At 45.3% G+C, this 21,656-nt stretch overlaps 1 protein-coding gene and 1 pseudogene across 1 annotated transcript; both read left to right on the forward strand.

Moving 5' to 3' along the window:
* The first annotated feature begins 447 nt into the window (after positions 1 to 447).
* LOC114620354 lies at positions 448 to 1,597 on the forward strand (annotated as a pseudogene).
* A 13,714-nt stretch (positions 1,598 to 15,311) lies between these two features.
* Positions 15,312 to 18,988, forward strand: Hey1 (hes related family bHLH transcription factor with YRPW motif 1). The gene is made up of 5 exons (XM_028767068.1): positions 15,312 to 15,567; positions 15,778 to 15,853; positions 15,993 to 16,076; positions 16,298 to 16,379; positions 17,274 to 18,988. The coding sequence occupies exons 1-5, from the start codon at positions 15,479 to 15,481 to the stop codon at positions 17,840 to 17,842; spliced, it is 900 nt and encodes a 299-aa protein (XP_028622901.1). The 5' UTR covers positions 15,312 to 15,478; the 3' UTR covers positions 17,843 to 18,988.
* The last annotated feature ends 2,668 nt before the right edge of the window (positions 18,989 to 21,656 follow it).

The raw sequence follows: 21,656 nt of genomic DNA on the forward strand, positions 1-21,656 counted from the left end.
GATGGCTGGGCCGGGGGCACCTCTGCTCCTGCTGCAGCAGTGGCAGCGGGCAGCCTGCACCAGCTGTGCTGAAAAAAAAAAAAAACAAGAAGGAGAAAGAATCACCAAAAACTGGTAAAAAGTGGAAAAGGTTCAAAAGAGGGACAAGATACAGCAGAAGCAGAGATAACCAGCAGGAAAAACAGCTTTGCAGCTGTCCAGTCTTCAACATCTACTAAAACAAAAGTACCAGTCTCTCAGCCCATCGTCATCCCTGTGAAGAAAGACAAATGGCAGAACTCTTCACAGCTTAATGCCAGCAATAATAGAGAACTGCAAAAACTCTCATCATTAAAAGACATTCCTCCTGTGGGTCAGGAGAAGCTTTTTATCCAGAAGCTTTTTCAGTGTTGTGTCCTCTTTGCTTCTGACCCACTGAGTGACCTGAAGTGGAAAGAAGTAAAGCGAGCTGCGCTATGCGAGATGGTGGAGTATATCACCCACAACCAGAACGCGATCACAGAGCCCATTTACCCCGAAGTCATCCACACATTTGGAGTTAATATGTTCCAAATCTTGCCACCCTCCTCCAATCCTACAGGAGCAGAATTTGACCCAGAAGAAGATGAACCAATGTTAGAAGCAGCCTGGCCTCATCTGCAGCTTGTTTGTGAATTTTTCTTAAGATTTTTAGAGTCTCCACATTTCCAGCCCAATATAGCAAAGAAATATATTGATCAGAAGTTTGTATTGCAGCTTCTAGAACTCTTTGACAGCGAGGATCCTCAGGAGAGAGATTTTCTAAAAAAAGACCCTGCACAGAATCTATGTGAAGTTCTTAGATCTGTGTGCTTAAATCAGGAAACAGATCAATAATATATTTTATAGTTTTATCTATGAGACAGAGCACCACAATGATATAGCAGAGTTACTGGAGATGCTGGGAAGTATAATTAATGAATTTGCCTTTACCACTAAAGGAAGAGCACAAGACTTTCCTGTTGAAGGTGTTGCTGCCCTTGCACAAAGTGAGGTCCCTGAGTGTCTACCATCCCAAGCTGGAATACTGTGTCATGCAGTTTTTAGAGAAGGACAGCACCCTCACTGAAACAGTGGTAATGGCACTTCTCAAATACTGGCCAAAGACTTACAGTTCAAAAGAAGTAATGTTCTTAAATGAATTAGAAGAAATTTTAGATGTAATTGAACCATCAGAATTTGTGAAGATCATGGAGCCTTTTTTTCCGACAGTTAGCCAAATGTGTTTCCAGCTCTCACTTCCAGGTGGCAGAGTGGGCACTCTATTACTGGAATAATGAGTACATCATGAGTTTAATCAGTGACAGTGTAGCGAAAATTCTGTCCATCATGTTTCCATCCTTATACTACAACTCAAAGACCCACTAGAACAAGACAATACACGGCTTGATATACAATGCTCTGAAACTCTTCATGGAGATGAACCAGAAACTCTTCGATGACTGCATTCAGCAGTTCAAAGCAGAGAAACTCAAAGAGAAGCTAAAAATGAGAGAGCGAGAAGAAGCAAGGGTTAAAATAGAAAATCTATCCAAAGCGAATTCTCAGGTACTAAAAGAGAGTAACTCGGGAGTGTTGAGGCTTTGCATGACACCTCCTAGGAAGGAGATGAAAATTTAGACCTTGAAAATGAGACAGAGAGAGGGTTTCAGAAAAGCAGTCGTCCTCTTTCTGGCCGTGTTAGCAAAAGAGAAGGAAAAGGCTGTTTCAGAGCCCTCCTGGGAGCAAGAGAAAATCAGGAGACATCCTGCTTTCTCTCTGGCTCCTACTGGAGAAATCCTTAGTTCTGCTTTTCCTGTCTATTGTCAGTTCTTGGCAAGCCAATCTGTCCAAGTGTGTTAATTTCTATTTTTGTTTCATTGTTTGAATGATTGTTGTTCTATGTTTTATATTAAAAACATAATAGTGTTTATTGGGTATGATTAAAAATTCGCAACTTTGATAATATTAAGTTGGTTTAACTAGTAACTCAGGGCTGGAGAGATGGCTCAGCTGTTAAAGGCCAGGCTATAGTGGAAAGAGCACATTTAACTTTGAAAAATTATCTTGAAAAAACAAAAAAAGGAGGAGTTTGCTTCACACATCATGCAAGGTTTAAAATTTTTTATTAGTGGATAAGGATGCATTGTCTGCCACAGATAGACATTGAAATGAGCTCATAAGACACTGGGCTTAGTGAAATGGAAAGAATTGTCATCTGGTGTTTGAAAAGGCCCTGACCCTGTGTTAGTCAGGGCAAGAGGTACTGTTTGTGTTTTTCCTAAAGATGCCAAAAGTCCTGCTTGGATTCCTGAGCATTGCATGTACCCTGTAGCTATGGAGCCTTGCCTAGGAAGAGAACTACTGGTGCTTTGTGAAGAATCCCCCCAGTTCTGATGTCAGTGGGGATAAGTAACTTGGCCTGACAGGTCATAGTTTCCAGCAACAGGACTACTGGAAAAGCTGCAGCAGGATTGATATTTCCTTGTCCCTTTTGCAGACAGCAGACCCATTTCCAGGCAATTACTAAGCAGGTGCTCATGCCACTGGCATGAGAGAACCCTACTGCCCAGGTTTGTCTCAGCCATTACCGAGAATAGTTAGTCAATGATGGGCAACTCCTTTGCAGTCCTTACCTACCTAAGACAGGGGCCCTGAGACTAACAGAGATACCCATTGATGGGTAATTGGTATTCACGGAAGGTGACCTAAGACAGACGCTATTCACCTATAAAATAAAAATGGGGGGGGGGGCACTTGTAGGACCCCAAAGGGCTACCATGCTCTGGCTGAGACTTTCCATGTGCTGCTGTCTGCCAAGTAACATTCTGCAGTTTTTCTAAGAACAAAACATCCCATTGAAGGTGTGATGCTCCAGGCAGGGACTTTCCACTATACAAACCATTGCCCCCCAGTTGAGCTCCTATTTGTGTTTTTCCCTCCCTGGTTTGGTGTATATATTGAACCTGCTCAGTAGAAGCTTTGGCATTCTCTCATAACGAATGACCCGAGCCTGTGTCTTCCTTTAATCCCCAAACCTATGCCCAAGCTCAATACCATAGCAGCACTGGTGCTGTCACTCTGGAGCCTAAGATCACTAGTTGTCACGTTTCTATTTGACTTCCCATTGGAGTCATCAGAGGACGTAAATACAAACACATGGGTTCTGTTCTCAGAGGTTGTGCTTTCAGTTATTTTGTGATGTGGTCTGATAACTCAAATTTTATTTTTTAGAAAAAGGATCCTGGATGGTTCTAGTACGGGGTCCAGTTGCAAACCACAGTGCTACCTTAAGTAATTCCTAAAGCACATTTCTAAGCAAGGTGTGGCAGCATCCTCTGGGAAAGTGTTTGGAAGGTGAATTCTGGAGCCATCCCAGATTTGATTTGATTTGATTCCCTGTAGTTAGTATCCCTGAATCCATGTGATTCTGACTCTTGCTGCCTTCAGCACAGCACTAGGTTCTGAAATTGTGATATGAGTGTGTGTGTGTGTGTGTGTGTGTATTCCTCCCCCCATTATTTGGATACATTGTAGTTCATTATGAAACTGTGGACTAGGCTGGCTATGGTGGCACATATGGTACCATATACCTTCAATCCCATCAAAGGCAGGTGGATCTCTGTGGTTTCAAGACCAGCTTGGTCTACATAGCAAGTTGGTGGTCAGCCAGGGCTACACAGTGAGACAATGAAGCAAAAACTATGAAACAAAAAAACCCACTATGTACTACAATCATTAGAGGAGCAGTTTCTCTGTCTGTATAATTAATATATATTATTAAATTCTATTATTACCATTGTAATGCACACTTGACTTTTAATTGTTTTGCTTTTGTAGATTTGAAGAATGGCCTGGTCTATGCTTTTGTCTTTTACTTGCTCATTTATCTGGCACTCAAATATCTGAGCATTTCATTTGACACAGGAAGACAATGGTTTCCTTTATTGTCTGTGGAACCCTTCCCATGGGAAATTTATTTTGAGAATCATGGTTTCTCAAGATAGGCAGCAACTTTATTAGACATCAAACTCCAACCATAACCACTGGAATTACACTCAAATTCAAATGGCTTAAATTGGGAATTTAACACACATTCCTAATTCTTTGGGAAAGTAGGTTCTTACCATTCCTGAGAACTGGGCAGATCTCAAAGCTACACAGTTGAATACTGTGTATCTCTGGATCTCTGGACAGACTGAGTCTAAGCAACTTTGTTTCCTTCTAAGCTTTCCCACTGGAGTCAGGACCTCTATCAGCACAGACAAATGATTTCTTAAAATAATCGATTGTAAACGTAGTCCTTGGACCAACCGAGTCACAGTAACTTCCTGTGATGCATGCTAGATGCTGAGAGCCACTGTTTCAGAACTAGAAAATGGAAAGTGACTTGTTTTGTTTATTTACAGTAGTCCTGGCCATCCTAGAAGTTACTACTGCAGCCCAGGCTAGCCTCAGACTACCAAATGTTGGGATTGCAAGTGGTTAGCGTAGAAATGAATTTTGAGGCAGTTACTTCTGTCCGTTGACAAGCTGAGTGATGCTCAGTACCCTCTCATAATTCATTCCCATGATCTTTCCATCCCTGGGAACAGTCTTCATCACACTTACTCCCAGCTGATCTCAACACTTAGGACTTTCTTCTATAAGTCATTTTAAATCATCTCAACTATCAGCAAGTGTAGATTGGGAGTCTCCCTTCATTTCTGGTCTAACAGATAATTTTACTCACTTTCCTTGCCTGCAGGGATGCATAACTCCTGTATTACATGGCCATCCTTTCCCCTGCCTGCTACCCTGAAGGGTGTCCTTTCTCTACAACATCCCTAGATGACTACATCCTCTCCTTTTCCTGTTTTGACTTGACAAAACAGAGACAATAAGATCAAAGGCATCCACTTACTCTTGAACTATTGCATTTAAACAGAACCTGAACTATTTTTTTTCTTCTCACCATCTAAACATGAAATTCTGGCTTGCACTAAAAAAAATACAGATTGTGGAGACTCAGAATGCACACACACGCACATACACACACAGACAAACAGACACACACACACACACACACACACACAGAGAGAGAGAAAGAGAGAGAGAGAGAGAGAGAGAGAGAGAGAGAGAGAGAGAGAGAGAAGGGAATGTCAATGAACATGGACCATGATGTGCTCTCAAACCTTAAGAATGGCAGACTCCACAAGGCAGACTGTTTAAAGTATATAATAGAGTGCCTTTGTAGAACACATTTACCTATTAGAAAGCAGAATCTTGTATGTAAATGTGTTGGTCAATATTGTTGATTTAATGAGATTTATAACTACTATAGACACACACCCCTGGGTTTGCCTATAAGGGATTTCCTAGATGAGGTTAACTGAGGGGGGGGGAGCTCACACTAAATGTAGGTGGCGCCATCCAATGGTTTGGGATTCTTGAAAAAGTGAATGAATGAACATAAGAATTTATCGCTTTGCTTTTCTGACATGGACACAGTATGCCTGCCAGCTGGCTTCCCCTCTACCTCCCTCACCATTTGGACTGTTCCTTGGAACCATGAGCCAAAGTAAATCTTTTCTTCTTTGGGCTGATATTTTGTCACAGCAATGAATTAAGTAACACAGAGAATGTGGGTCAAGTTAAGAATGAATCCTTCCAATCAGATTTCAAGGAGAAAAAAAAAAGTTCAATAAATGTTGCAAATCAGAAATCAGTAGGATGGAAACAGCAAATATTTATGTTCTGAATGAAAATCCTAGAGGAAACAAAGATAGTAATGTATTGAGTATAAAAATGTTTTAACATGAGCCAGTTAAAGTAACCAGCTTACAGAAAACAAGTTGTTTTCCCTAACCACTAAATATTAAAAAGACTTTTGAAACTGGGTACAAAAATCCTCCAAGAGACAGATTTTACTGACAAATCATGAAATTCACAGAAAACTATGCTTATAGGATATGTATTTAATAGTTCCAGACATGAATTCTGTCTTGTGAAGTAGGCCTTACATCCAAGCAGAAAGTGGTTACCACTGTTTGTACCACTATTGTCTGAGTGGACATATCTTGATAGGCCAGGAGCTATATAGATCATACAGTTCAAAATTGGGTAGAGCTACTGATTATTTTTCTTCCCCAAGAAGCATGAATAGAAAATTTCAGTACCAAAGAAGCTATCCAGTAGGAATGACATTTCCAAGTCTGTACCAGCTTGACTTCTCTATGTTCTCTGACTCAAGTATGTGGTGTCTTCAACAATAGGATCATGGCCTGAGGGCCATGTCTGAGTCTGTGGCTCTGCAGTAGCAGAGGTCTGTTACCACCAAAGGCCAGGCAGATAGCCCCCAAAAGGCCACTAAGGCAGGCAGGAGAGCTGGTCCAGACTGGGTCATGACAGCGGATACTTGGCAGGCTGAACAGTTTAGATACTTCTCAGGCCCAGGCCAGGGCTTTGTCCTGGCCCACCACAAATATACTCCAGTGATGAACTGCTGGAGTATGTGAAGGAGCCAGTGCTATTGATCTAAAACTACGTGATCTCCATACACAGGGCAACAGCAGGATACCCAGCAGGCCCAGGGAGGCTTCAGTATTGATAGTAGCACAAGCCAGAGACATTGTACCAGTCATTGCAACACACATTTGCAAGCAAAGACCTGTGGACAAAAGTGTATACTATGGGACACACTGTGACACACTGCAGCTTCCACAGTGAGAATTTTTGTTTTACTTTGTTGGTTTGCAAGGGTGAAGGGTATGTAGGAAGGGAGGGGGAGATGTGTGGGGTTGGAACTCATGAATGTGAAATTCACAAAGAATCAATAAAGGTAGTAAATAATGACAACAAAACCCAAAACAGACAAAGAAACAAGACTTTAAAGGAGAGACATTGTGGCTCATGTCGGAAATCCATGCTCGGGAGGCTGAAGCAGTAAGTTTAAGGATAGTGGAACTATACACTGAGTTCCAAGTTAGCTTGGCTACCATGTGAAATCCTGTTTCAAAAACAAAAACACCCCAAAAGTTACTTTAAATATTTGATACAGTGATTGTGCAGGGATGAAGGGACTGAGGTAATGACATGATTGTACCCACAAACGCAGGAACAGATTGACTAACTTCAAGTCAAGTGTATTCTGTTTTACAAAAATGATAGCAGCTCGAGGTTTCAGCCCACACGTTTTGTTTCCTTCTTTCTCCACTTGAGCTGTTTGTCAAGTGACAGAGGAATAGATGGCCAGTTTCTCTCTTTTGGAAATCCCACTTTAAACTGATCCTTTGGCCTCTGGCTGGTACACAAGATCACAAAGAAAAAAGAAGAAGAAGAAGAAGAAAAGAAAAAAAAAAGGCCCAGGACCCTCCCTCCAAGATTTCAACTTCCTCTACTTGCCATACTCCCAGAATGCACTGCGACCAGGGTTCCTCTCTCCAGGATTGTAGCTATCTTTGCAAGAACAGTCTTCCCAATACAGTGGGCCAGATTCTCAACTTCCCTGGAGCATACTAGCTCACATCTTATGCCAGGTATATCTCTATAACTTGAAGTAAAGTATTGGCACAAGACACCCAAAGACCTAGTTCTCAGCACAAAGAGTTATTTTCCCCAGACAGAAGCTCTGAAGCAGAGATGTGAGAAATACCAAAATCTGTGTTGTTATAGAAAGGAACTTGTCCTAAGTTCATTAACTTGTAATCCCTAAGGATTTGAAAAAGTCATTGAAAAATAATAAAATAAACACACTTGCTCTGAAAATAGGGTATTTAAAGTGCAAAATAGTGTGTCTTTTGCTCAGCTCATTCAATTATATACAAAATAAAATGTATTTTAATGATGTTTTCAAAAAGTAATTTTATATATATATATATATGTAAAATGGCTTGCACACACACATATGCATATATATATGGGGTGGGGGTGGGTATGTGCACACTAATAAAGGTACTGTGCCTAGAGAGTCCAGAAGCATCAGAGTCACTGGAGCTGGAATTAAGAGAAGGTTGTGACTACACCCAATATGCTGGAAACCGAACTTGGGTCTTCTGCTAGAGCAGTGTGTACCCTTAACCACTGAGCCATCTCTCTATCCCACAGTGGAGGACATGTCAAACACAGTGGAGCAGATGTATTAGGATGTTACAGAACTTTTCAAGTAGATGATCCCCCAAACCTTATCCTAAATTCTGTTGTTAATTCTCCAGATTTTGTTATAGTTTTCTTTAATGCTCATTAAAATGAAAGGTATATACATATCAATAAACTTATTTTTTCCATTGTAAAAAAAAAGGGCATACATATAGGTAATACAAAGAATAAAACATGTATAGAATTTCAGAACTAGCGAAGAGTTCTAAGTCTTGAGAGAACAAGCTGGATGTGTTATGCAGTATAATGTGGAATCAGAGTAATGGAATAATTTTCTAAATATAAATTTCTAATATGAACATGGAGAATAAGGAAAAAATTAACATCTAACTTTAAACAGTAAATTGATTAGTAAAAACGGTGTCGTGTTCCTCAGAGTAAAAAAAAAAAAAAGTTTTGCCACAGGAATTATCTTACCTTCAGTCCTCATAGCTCAGTCCTACAGACAGAGTCATGTAGACAACAAGAATCCCCTTTTAGCTTTGGAGACAGGAAGTGTGACAGTAGGGTCTCAGCATGGTGGGATGCCAGTGAGCAATCCTTACCGTACAGCCTTGCAGATGTCTGGCTACTGTCTGCTGTGCTCTATAAAGAAAGAGGAGGAAGAGGGAAAGTACAGAAGGCTATGGGGATAGGAGTGGAGAGGAGGGAAGAGGTCTTCCTGGTCTCGGCTCTTATCAGAGGACCAGTTTCACCATGATGGCTCCATCTTCCTCCATATGTAATTATCTCCCAAGGGCCTTGCCTTAGTTAGGGTTACCATCACTGTGATGAAACATCATGGCCAAAAGCAAATAGAACAGAAAAGGGGTTATTTTGCTTACACTTCCTTATCACCGTTCGTCATCCAAGACAGTAAAACAGTAGGATCCTGGATGAAGAGCTGAAGCGGCATGGAGAGTGCGTCTTACTGGTTTATCCCATGGCTTGCTCAGCCTGTTTTCTTATAGCAGGACCACCAGACCAGGGATGGCACCACCTACAATGGGCTGGGCCCTCCCCTATCAATCACTAGTTAAGAAAATGCCCTATCGGCTTGCCTACAGCCCAATCTTCTGAAGGCATTTTCTCACTTGAGATTCGCTCCTCTCAGATGATTCTAGCTTGAGTCATGTTGACATAAAAACCAGCCAACAGAGGTCCCTTCTCCAAACACCATTCCTTCTGGCTGTGGAGTCAGGGTTAGGGTTACAAGACAGCAGTCCAAACACTCCTAGAGCACACGGTTGCAGAGTCTCTTGGATATTGAATATGAACGAGGCCACATCTATGCCCATATTGCAGTGGAGAGCCTGCTCAGTGGGTATCAGCACATGTCTTGTAGAAGACCTAGGTTCATTTCCCAGGATGCATATGGCAGCTTACCACTGTGTGTAACTCCATCTTTAGGGGATCAAGCATGCATATGGTGTACAGACATACATGTAGGCAAAACACTCATGTGCACTGTGGTGGTCTGACTAGGTCTGGCCCGCATAGATTCATGTGTTTGAATGCTTGGGCCATAGGGAGTGGCACTATTAGGAGGTGTGGCCTTGTTGGAGTAGGTGTGGCCTTGCTGGAGGAAATGTGTCACTGTGCAGGCAGACTTAAAGTTTCCTAAGCTCAAGCTGTACACAGTGTGCCAGTTCCCTTCTGCTGCCTTTGGATGAAGATGTAGACCTCTCAGCTCCTTCTCCAGCACCATGTCTGTCTGCACACTGCCATGCTTCTCACCATGACGGTAATGCACTAAACCTCTGAAACTGTAAGTCATTCACAATTAATTGTTGTCCTTTATAAGAGTTGTCTTGGTCATAGTGTCTCTTTACAGCAAAAAAACCCCAAAAAACAAACAAAAAAAAACAAAAAAAAACCCAAAAATAAATAAATCTAAACAATAATAAAAAGAACCTCCTCCCAACCTACAGTGACTCAGTCTCCCCCTTGGATTAGGTTCTGCCCTGGTCGAGGCTCTCAGCTTAACCTGGGGAGGAACTGTCGAAACTGGATCACCTTGAGCACTGTTTGCTAACTTCATCCATCCTCCCAGGAAGGCTCTTGCTTCTGTCCCTAAAACCAAACTCTTCTGAAGATTTCCACTGTGCCAAGATTTCCCAGGATGCCATGTGGTAAGGAGTGTGAGCACTTGTGCGGATGGGTGTTCGTTGGTGGTGCAGACCAGCTTTACACAGCAAACAATGCTTCCCTTTCCCTCCAAACTGATATATCAGCTCCCTCAGACTCTGGTCTCAATTTTTTTGTCTACTAAGAATATCTGTGCCTGCCATTCTCTTTTCTTCTTCATCTCTACCCTGTGCTTTTGAATAAAAAGAGAAATCCTTTTGACTCTAAAATCAAAGCTCCAGGAAGTGCCAGTTCTAGCCAATAGGCAGTCGGTTAGAAGCTGGCTAGTTTCAAAGCCATAGAGTCTGTGAATTCCAGTCTGGGGATCGCCTGGAACCTCCTATGTTTGACCTTTCAAAATTAGATTTATTTTGTCTTACTTTGCTTTTTGTTGCTGTGATAAAACTTCATGACCAAAAGCAAGCTGAGCAAAGAAAGGATTTATTCTCATCTTACTCTTCGCAATCCAGCATCACGTGAGGCCAAGGCAGGAAGCCGGCAGGTGGGACTCTTGTGTCTGAACTGAAGCAGCAACCATGAAGAAACACTGATCAGGAGTCATTCCTCACGGCTTACCCAGGTCACTTTCTTATACCACCTAGGACACCTGCCTAGGGTAGCGCTGCCCAGAGTGGGGCTCTGGGCCCTCCCACATTAACCATCAATCAAGACAATGCCCTACATACCGGCTTACAGGCCAATCTGATGGAGGTATTTTTCAAATTTAAGTTTTCCTTTCCCAGATGACCCTATCTTGTACCAAGGTGACAAAAACCAAAGCCAAAAATCCAACTAAGCATCACATATTGATAAGAATAATCTGTTGTTGTGTTAGTTGGTGTTCTCTAGAGTAACAGAACTTACAGGATGAATCTCTCTGGATTCACTCTCTCTCTGGTCACTTCTCTTATTTCGCTGTTTATGAAGCAGTGTCTAATGTACTCCAGGTTAGCTCTCAACTTAGTATGTAGCTGAGGATGGCCTTGCACTGACCCTCCTGTCATGATCTCCAAACTGTTGGAATTACAGGCACTGTCACCACCCCAAAAGATGCTGTGAAGCGTCATCTGACAGATGAAGAAACTGAGGCTCATGGGACTGAGGTGTGGACGTGACTAAGGACTGTGACTCAAACCCAGGCAGGTGACTTGTCCTGTCCTTGTCACTGTGCCATGGTGTCCTGTGGGGTTTACAGTTAAGCATGCCTATCCAGCAAACAGCAGGGCACCTCACACTGGCTCTCCGTTAGGAGACCTGAGAATGGAAGTGCACTTGTCTGTGGCATGGCATCGAACAAGGCTACGCGATGTTCTAAACAGGGCTTCTGGGGAGCACTGCACACAGTGGGTGGAGGAAGATGGCTGCTGAGTCGAGACTCTTTTGTGACAGTTTGGGGCCATTCTGCTTCGATTCTGACCTGATGGCAATCTCCAAAAGGAACAGAAGCTGAACTCTGTGAGTGTGAAGCTTACTTATACACCTATTTATAGCAGTGTGTGCTCCGGGGGATGTTTCTTAATAAGAGACTCAGAAACAGCACTTTCACTAAAAATGAATAGCAGACGGCCCTTTTACTCAGCTGCTGCTTTAAACAGGTAGCACCAATCACCTCCCACGAGGCTGAAACTCTTCCACTTTCTAGAGGTGCTGTGTTAATATATCCGATTACTAGATTACCTGCATAATCTCAGCAGATGTGAGCTATCACCACAAGAAAGTGCTGGGGTCACCTATGGCTACATTCACCAACCGACCAGACACATCAATATCTAACACCAATGTGTGCTAGTTATTTAGTGTTGGCAAATGGCCACACTGATGTAATCGATGCTCTTTACGTAACTGGCTTTGGATGGTGACTATTATCAGTATCCTCATGTCACTGATAATGGAGATGTAGAGGTTAAATAACTTGCACAGTGTCTGAAGGTTCTGAGGAGGTGGATGGAGACTGTGACTTTTCAGTCTCTGCTCCAGTCTTGACGCAGTAACTAGCGTTTAGTAGGACGTGACTCAGTGACTAGCGTTTAGTAGGACGTGACTCAGTGACTAGCGTTTAGTAGGACTTGACTCGGTGACTAGCGTTTAGTAGGACTTGACTCGGTGACTAGCGTTTAGTATGGCTTGACCAGTGTCTCTTGAGCGCTGAGATTAAAGGCAGGCTATCATAAAGACTTTTTGCTTTACAAGTTGACTGAAAGCGCCTGGGGTCACAAGGCAGCCTATCCTTCTGAGCTGCACATGACACCTCCACCTTCTGACACCAATTCCAGCAGCTTTTAGTGAAATCTCCTGCACTGATAGCACAGGGCAGAACAAGGGTCTCTTGCAGGATCCCAGAATAGGAATTTTAGCTGTACAAAGGCCTTTCCCATAAAGGCCCAGCCTGGAGCACCCCCATTCACTTTGCAAGAAGCCCAAAATCTCCCAGAAAAAAATGCCTATAGCTAGCTGGTGGGAAAACAGCCTGGTACGTACGCTCAGCCTCTCAGACCCCACTACTAGAGAGAAGCTCTCACTACACCCCTTCCTTCCTGGCCTCTGATCACATGAGATCTTACATTCCTGGTCGGCTCTGAAAAAAACGTCCCCCAGACCTCATAAAAGTGTCCCCATTCTCTCCTGTCTCCTTATCAGAAGGTGCCACTAGGCTTTGCGACACCTATAGCTATCCCACTTGTGTGTTAGCTCATTGTGCATTGTCTCTCCCTCAGATGTGAGTTCAGAGAGAGTGGAGCTTATCACCTCTTGTCACCTTTGTCTCTCAGGTGTCAGCACTGTGTCAGGCAAGCAGAAGACAGTGCATAAGTACTGGGTAGATGGACAGTCAGATAAGCATTCATGTTATTTATCAGTGCTAAACATGTTCTGGGTCCCTGAATTATAGCCACAGATCTTTTTTTTTTTTATTTTGTACAAGGTCTTATTGCACATATAATTCAGCAGAACCTATGTAGCATAGGCTGGTCTCGAACTCATGAAATTCTGCCTCTACTTCCAAAGTTCTATGATTATAGGAACACAATACCACATACCCAATAGGATAGCTTCATTTTCCACAGAAGCATATATGCAATGCCTACTGGTATCTAAAATGGTGTAAAATCAAGCACCCTCAACTTAAACCATTTCTTTTTACCAGCCAACCTGCTGCTTGCTTCTGCCTCTGTACATCAGCCAAAACTAGCCAAAGCAAAGAAGGCCTTAACTGTAGGTGCCACTGACCAGGAAAACTTAAGAGATATGCAGTCGAGGTCATGCTGATTCAGGTGCAGGGTGCTCTGTCACTTTAGGGAGAGATATGGGGCGGGAAGGGAACTGTCTGCATCACCAGGCAGTCGGAGGAGGCAGGTGATATGAACCTCTGCAGATGAAGGCAGCAGGGAGGGGTTTGGAGGTGACTTTCCAGTTTGTGACAGGAGCCCTTTAGAAGCTCAGCTGTGAACATGGACCAGGAAGCAGGCAGTGAACCTGACCTTGGACTAACCACTTCTAAGCAGTATGTGGTGGGATATGAGCACTAGGAAAAACAAAGCCAAGATGGAGGAACCCCAGCTTTTCAGAGGAGCCCTGGAGGGCTGAGGCGCTGGACATTAGGGTGAAGTCCAGTAAGAACTTTAAAGTGTGTGCAGACAGAGAACTGTTACCAGGGTTTAGTCTGCACTTATAGAACTCATCAGGTCTAGAAACAGACTTGCTCGCAAAGGTGATGAGTTTCTCTTACTCCTAATGTTTTGCTTCACAGACAAAATTACAGGCTCCAAGAGTGGACCCCCAAGTGCTCTGCCTTTGAGCGGGACAAAGACTGGCTTTTCTCCAGGCAGTCTACTTATATGAACGCTGGACTCGGAACCAATCCTTAAGATTTAATCTATTTTGAAAAGTCGGCCTTCTTGGTGGAGAAGAGGGGAGAGCGGTGTGCAAAACTTCATATAGCACCCCAAACGCCGGCCCCAACTGAGGCCAAGGGTGTGTGTGTGTGTGTGTGTGTGTGTGTATGTGTGTGCGCGCGCAGTGCCGGCCAGAAACGTGCATCCCCCTCAGCGAAGTCAGCCTCAGAAGCAAACACCCAGGCCGCCACCCTGTCGCCTGCTGAGAGGATCTGGCAGCCAACTCTAGGGGGAAGGGAGGACAAAAAACAAAACAACAGCAAAAATCCCAACATAATGAATGTCTCCGGGGACAGCTACCCCTCCTGCAAGCTAACCCAGAATACAAGCGGTCCACTTCCCCGGAAATGAGATGCATAAGGGAATGCATTCCGTCCGGGAGCTCAGAAGCACTGCAGGATTATCTAGCTTCACAGGTTCCCAAAACCCAAAAAAGCAGCATTCCTTGATCGATCTCAGGCTGCGCTCCCAGAGCTGGTGGCCACCAACCAAACTAGCGGCGCCCCAGGCGACTTGTCCTGCAAGATCCGCCACGGCGCGCGCCTCCCGCCGCGGGGCACCGGGAGCAGTGCAGAGAACGGGACGCGGGCGTTGGCTTCCGGGGCCCGCCGGCGCCCGGACTCCGATTACAGGTTCACACCAGGAGCCCGGGGGGGCGCGCCCTCGCGCAGTCCGGCTCCCCCGCCCGGCTATTCTTCTCCATTCATGCGGACGCCCAGAGCTGCCGCCGCCGCCGCCGGCGCGGCCGCCGTCGCCGTTGGTCCGGATTGGCTGGCGGCCGGGGCGCCAGCACTTTCCCACGGCCCGCGGCGCGTGCGGCTCACCGGCGGCACTGCAGGCGCGGCCCTGGCACACGGCCAGGCCAATCGGGGCGCGCGGGGTGGGGCGGGGCGGTGGCTATCGCCGGGCTGGTGTCCCGGGCCGCCCCCGATTCCTGCCCGCCGCCGGCCCACCGCCGCCCGCGACCCCCAGCCGAGCTCCCGCGGAGCCGACGCACTGCCGCCGGGCAGGGGCGGGCTCCAGGGGCGGGGCGCAGCCCGCCTCGGCCTCCGCTCGTCCCGCCCCCATACAGCTGCCAATCCGCGCAGCGAGGCGCCGATTGGCCAGAGCCCGCGGTTGCCGGGAGCCGCGGCCCCGCCCCTGCCCCAACCTCCCCGCCTCCCCCCGCCCTCCCCCTATCCCTGGGAAGGGGCGCAGCGTGGGAAAGGGATGGTTGAGTTTTAACCGGAGGCTGAGCGTGAGTGGGATCAGTGTGCACGCACCGCCTGCAGCTGAGCGCGGAGCGGCCGCTGCAGTTAACTCCTCCCTGCCCGCCGCCCTACCCTCCTCGGAGCCCGCGCTCCGCCACCATGAAGAGAGCTCACCCGGATTACAGCTCCTCCGATAGTGAGCTGGACGAGACCATCGAGGTGGAGAAGGAGAGCGCAGACGAGAATGGGTGAGTTGGCAGCGTCCGGGCCATCCGGTGCGGGAGGAGAGGATGGGGTGCTCGGTGCTGGGTCCCTATTGCCGGGAGCCGTGGGCCGGCGGCTGCTGGCTGTGAGCGATCCTCCCTGCGCCCTCCAGCTCAAGTTGCCGAAGGAATCTGAGTGCAGGAGGGCTCTCGACTCCCCATCCTTTCTCAAGGCAATTGCTTCCCATCTTACAGAAACTTGAGTTCAGCGCTGGGTTCCATGTCCCCAACGACATCGTCCCAGGTTTTGGCCAGGAAAAGACGGAGAGGCGTGAGTACCCCCACTCCCAATAATTTAAATATATATGCACATTGTTATATTAACTAACGGAAAAAACCCACATTTCTTCTCGTTGGAATGTACAGTCATAATGGAAATGTCCTCCTTTGTTTTTGTCTGCTTCCCATAGATCATCGAGAAGCGCCGACGAGACCGAATCAATAACAGTTTGTCTGAGCTGAGAAGGCTGGTACCCAGTGCTTTTGAGAAGCAGGTAATGGAGGAAGTAGCACCTTCTGATTCCCTCTCCTCCGTGCTTCTAACCTCATTTGTGCCTTGTCGTTGAACGTTCTTGCACAAATTCCAACAGATTTTGTGGATACATCTCATTTTGCTTTTGTTTACGTTTGTATATTACATGTACTCATATCTGTGTGCATATTTTAAGTTCTCCAAAGGCACTTGTGTCAAATAAGCCCTTTGTCATCTTTTTAGGGATCTGCTAAGCTAGAAAAAGCTGAGATCTTGCAGATGACTGTGGATCATCTGAAAATGCTGCACACTGCAGGAGGGAAAGGTATTCTTCTCCAGTTCAGCTGGGGCTTTGCGTGGTCGGTGTGTGTGTGGGGGGAGCAGCAAGAGCAGTCTGGGATTGGTGCAGTCCCTGCCTGCTTTTGCTTTGGGGGTGGGGAGAGCAGTATGTGGTTGCCAGCCGGTGCACCTTCAGCAGCACATGGGTTCTTGAACAGTGAACATATCCCTCCAGCCCTCTTTCAACTGAGCTAATGCACCTTTAAGCAGGCGCCGTCTCCGGGTCTCGGTCTCCCGGTCTCCCGGTCTCCTGGAGCTCCTCCGGTTGTGACAGCCCTGATTTAGGTCAAGTCACTCACATTTGTCTGTTGCTATTTAAGAAAAGCTTGGGAAATGGCTTATTAAAAACAACAACCAGATAGTCAGAATTTTATATACAGGATTTAGAAAACGAACTGCCAAAAGAATTGGAGGAAAGAGGCCTGCTGGGGCTAAGTAGAGAAAAATCTAACAGGGGGAGACCTGTCTGTCTCCAGCCTTCAGAGTCTTCACCAAGGACCAAGTGCCTAAAAGCTCCACGATGATAACTTACATCTGTGTGTCTAATGAATTTCACTGCTCTGTGGTTTCTCTGTCCTTGATGTATTTTTTGTTGTTGTTGGGGGAAAACATTAAAGGAGAGAACAGAGTTTCATCTGCTGGTAGGGTATAATTCCAATTTCTGCTCAGCAGCTTCTAATTGGGCTTTGAACTCGCATTAGCAAACATATAATGTTGATTAATGCAAAGATTTTGGTCAGCTCCAAAATATTTGAGCTTCCAGGACCCATGATCTGTGCTGTAATCCTGTTCGTAGTTGCCCGGAAGGGCTGCCTTTGGAGTGGAAGAAATTCAGGAAATGAACAGAGCCTTGAAGGTTTTCTTTTGTTTTTGTGCACAGGTTATTTTGACGCGCACGCCCTGGCTATGGACTATCGGAGTTTGGGGTTTCGGGAATGCCTGGCCGAAGTTGCCCGTTATCTGAGCATCATTGAAGGACTCGATGCCTCCGATCCACTTCGCGTTCGCCTGGTCTCCCATCTCAACAACTACGCATCCCAGCGGGAAGCCGCGAGCGGCGCTCACGGGAGCCTCGGACACATTCCCTGGGGAAGCGCCTTCGGACATCACCCACATATCGCACACCCGCTGCTGCTACCCCAGAATGGCCACGGGAACGCCGGCACCACGGCGTCACCCACGGAGCCGCATCACCAGGGCAGGCTGGCCTCTGCCCATCCGGAGGCGCCGGCCTTGCGAGCGCCCCCTAGTGGCGGCTTGGGACCGGTGCTTCCCGTGGTGACCTCGGCCTCCAAACTGTCACCGCCGCTGCTCTCCTCTGTGGCCTCGCTCTCAGCCTTCCCCTTCTCCTTCAGCTCCTTCCACCTACTGAGCCCTTCGACACCCACGCAGGCAGCAAACCTTGGCAAGCCCTATAGACCTTGGGGGACAGAGATTGGAGCTTTTTAAAGAACTGATGCTGTAGAACAAGGGAGGGGAAGCTTAAGATCCCAGGTGTGCTGGGACGGTTGCCAACACCACCTTAAAGTCGCCAGTAAAAGTCAGGAAAAAGGTACATTTTCAGATAATTTTTTTTCTAAAGACTAAAGGTTTGTTGGTTTACTTTTTTCTTTAATTTTTTTATCATGTCATGAATTAGTTTTAAAAAAATTAGTTGTTAACTTTTGTTTAAAAGATTGAATTGATGTAGTGATTATGAACCAACACTTTGATTTGTTGTCTGTTCTGTGCCTCATTTACTTTATAAACCTGTCTGTCCAAGAATGGTTCCATTTGCCTCAGCTTGGGGAATCTTAACATTAGTGTTTGGGGTCTGTTTCCTGGCTTGTATAAGTTGCAATCTTTTGAGGATTAATTTCCCAAACCACTATGCTCAATGTTAACATGATTTTTTGTTAATACTTTGACAGGTTAAGGTGTTGTATAAGTGATATTTTTTGGGGAGGGAGGGTCAGAAAAGGATTATATTTCCAAACAAAGCGTTGACAAATCCGATGAGCAGCTTTATTCTAGAAACACTAGCTCTCTGCCTCTAAGAGCAGTGAGGTGAAGGGACAAACTTGTCAGTGGTCCTGAATCCAGATGACCAGCTACTGTGGCCTGCCCGGCTTTTCTGTTCTGGTATTTCGGGTGTAGAAAAGCCGCTGGTAGACTAGGTCCCCATTTGGAGTGTCGGCAGCGTGCAAGACAGTTACGTAGACCAAGCCTGATTTGCAACCCCAAGCAATGCAAAACATTTTCAGTCTTATGGATCTCAAGTTCACAAGTGTCGACCTGCGTAAGTGATCGTAGTCCGAAAGTAGTTCGGTGCCAGTTAAACGCATAACCCGACTTTCCTGGAACTTCCATATTATCTTTTAAGTGGAAATTTTATGTTGTGTTTTCCTTTTGGTGCATGAAAATGTGGTCCTTGCAATACTTAAAAGGCTCCTCTGCTTTCTCATTCATTTTTTAAAATTTTGATTTAGGCTCTAAAAGTATTGTTTTACCGGCTTATCCCTTTAGCAGGTGTAGTTTGAACAGCCTCCTCTGAACTGGGTTTGACCTCTGTTGTACTGATGTGTTGTGACTAAATAAAAAGCAAAGAACAACATACGCTGCTGTGTCTGTCTTCCTGAGCCTTTCCCTGTGCTGCTTGAGAAAATCTCCAGGTTCTTGGTTTTCGTTTTGCCTGATGATTGGTTTTCGTCCATTTGCCAGTTTCATTATTCTTGGAATTCTAAGCGATGTGCATTTGTACCATCAAACAGAGTGACTCTGGTAGACCTCAAGCCTTGCTTGGTGTCCTGGGAGGGAACCGTAGCTTGTCTGATGGTCAGTCAGGTGGTCTGCCTCTGAACTGTCTCTCGACACCGAGTTTGAATTCAGGCTGGGATCTGCAGTTGTTGGAAAGAACTTGACAAAATCACTTTAAGCTGAGGTTGATTAGTGCTGAACACATCTACTGTGTGCTCGGTTCTTTGCTGACAAAAGCAGATATTTCATGTATCTATGTTTATGTGTTTTTATGGGAAAACTGGGCTAGAGCCTTGTAGCTGAGCCTGCAGAGAAGGCTGGGTATGACATTACGGTGAGCAGTTGCGGGCTGTAATTCTGCACCTGCACACTTCCAAGGAGTCTTCCCTCAGCTAAGTTTCTAAGGAATGTATTTAACCTTTGAGTCACGCTGTGCTCCTGAGCTGTGTTAGGAAGCACACATATGCTTTAAGTTAGAACAAAATGCTACCATGACAGAAGCAGTAATTGGTCACAGAAGAATGCCTTCCAGTGCCTTGAAGATCCTGCCAATGAAGGGACACCGCCTCTGCTCAATCAGTTTGCCTCGATCCCATGAGTGGTAAAGGGGAGAGAAGGCAAAACCCACTCCGGCAGGTGACAATAGTGTTCCTTTACTTTGGTTAACTACTGTGGTCGACCTCCCTGATGAGAAAGCAAAGGCAACACAAAGAACAGTTTAGACTTTGTAATTGGGCAATAGTTCTTGGATCTTGGGAAGGATGGGAGGCTGGCGTTTGGGTCTTTATTGTGAGGGTGCCATTTAAGCTTTGGCTTTGTGGCCTCAGCCATTGGTCTCTCTTGAGAGCCTTGACTGCATCCTCAGCACTGCCTGTTCCTGTGCACAGAGCTGTCCCGGGGCTGTGATGGAAAGTGTTTCGATGATCCTGCCAAGCATGTTTAAATTTGTCAAACATGGTTTTCAGTGGTGCCAACAGCGAACCAAACAGCATTGTGCCTCCTTCCACTCTCTCAACTCGCTGATATCTAGGCTTGGATGGCTGCTGATGTATTTTACAGAATGAGCTGTGGAAGGGTGAGATATTTAATGTCATCCTTGTCACAAGGACGATGGCTGTATCATGAGCTGGTAGAGAGCACTTGTGGGAAGAGCAAGGGAATTCATCTTGTTCTCCCCCCTTTTTCTCCCCACCCTTCTCTCCCCACTCCTCCCAGGCTCACCTCAAACTCCATGGGTGGTTCAGCTGGAGTAGGAAGATAGAATAACTATGTCCAAGAGCCAGCAGAACTGTTATATTACAACAATTCCCATTTTGAATTTATGCACTAAAAATGAACACCAGGGTCATCAGTTAATGACTTGAGTCTATGTTTATATCATGTATGATTTTTATTCATCTACCTGCATGAACAAAAATGTTTAGATGACCTACCAGTATAAATAAACATCTTGAATGACATACATTTGTTTTTGAAGATGTATTTAAGGGTATAAATCTTTTTCCTGTATGAATGTCTGTGCACCACGTTTGTCTGATGCCCTTGGTGGTCAGGAGAAACCGTTTGGTTCTCTGGATTGGAGTTGTGGGTGGTTATGGACCACCATGTGGTGCTGGGACTCAAACCAGGGTCCTCTGCAAAAGCAACAAGTGCTCTTAATGGCTGAGCCATCTCTCTAGACCCTAGTATATTTATCTTACAAAAAATTATTAGTGGCCATAAATATTATGCAAGTCCTTACTTAAATGATTAAATATATTCCTGCGAGTTAATGAAAGCTGTAGAGAGTACTTGCATAAACTACTACTCTCTATTAGAAAAATCCAAGAAATACCACAGCTAACTTATTTCATATTGCCAAATTAGGATGTGATTTTTTTATTCAGATTTTCCTGTCCCCACTGCTAGTCACTAAAATCATGATATTTTAAATATAGATTACTTAAAGTCCCTTGGGAAATATTCTCTCTTAGTTACAGTTTCCCAGCCCTTCTAGTCTATATCTGTACCACAACTTTGATGCTTTCATTAGTTTCTGGTGCTGATTTATAATTAAAATAACTTCAGAGCCAACATCATCTGAGACATTGCTGTGGCCCAGTTTCTTTCACAGCCCAAGCTCCAGGGAATGGGGCATTTTGGGAAAGAGGCTAGAATCCCGGCTTCAGCACTGCCTTTATCTAATTGGTGACCTTGGAGAGGTCAGTAAAACTCTGTGGAGCTCTTTTGGTCATCTGTCAAATGAAATGGTTGGACTCCGTGTGGAATGAGGGTCCTAGGTGTCTGCTCACAAGGACGTGTACTGATTGAGAAGAAAGCAGGCCTCAGGCCAGCTGAGAGATCGTAGGTTTTCACCAGCCATTCTGTCAGATCTCGTTCCTGTACAGGTTTGGTCTATGGTTTCCTAACTGTTGAAGATTATAAAAATTAATAACAATCATTTCTCATCATTACTAACCCTGTGTGTGTGTGTGTGTGTATGTGTGTAGGTGTGCCACAGCCTGGTGTGGAGGTTAGATACCACCCC

Source organism: Grammomys surdaster, unplaced genomic scaffold (assembly GCF_004785775.1).
Source record: "Grammomys surdaster isolate TR1022 unplaced genomic scaffold, NIH_TR_1.0 63, whole genome shotgun sequence".
Taxonomy (NCBI): Eukaryota; Metazoa; Chordata; class Mammalia; order Rodentia; family Muridae; genus Grammomys; species Grammomys surdaster.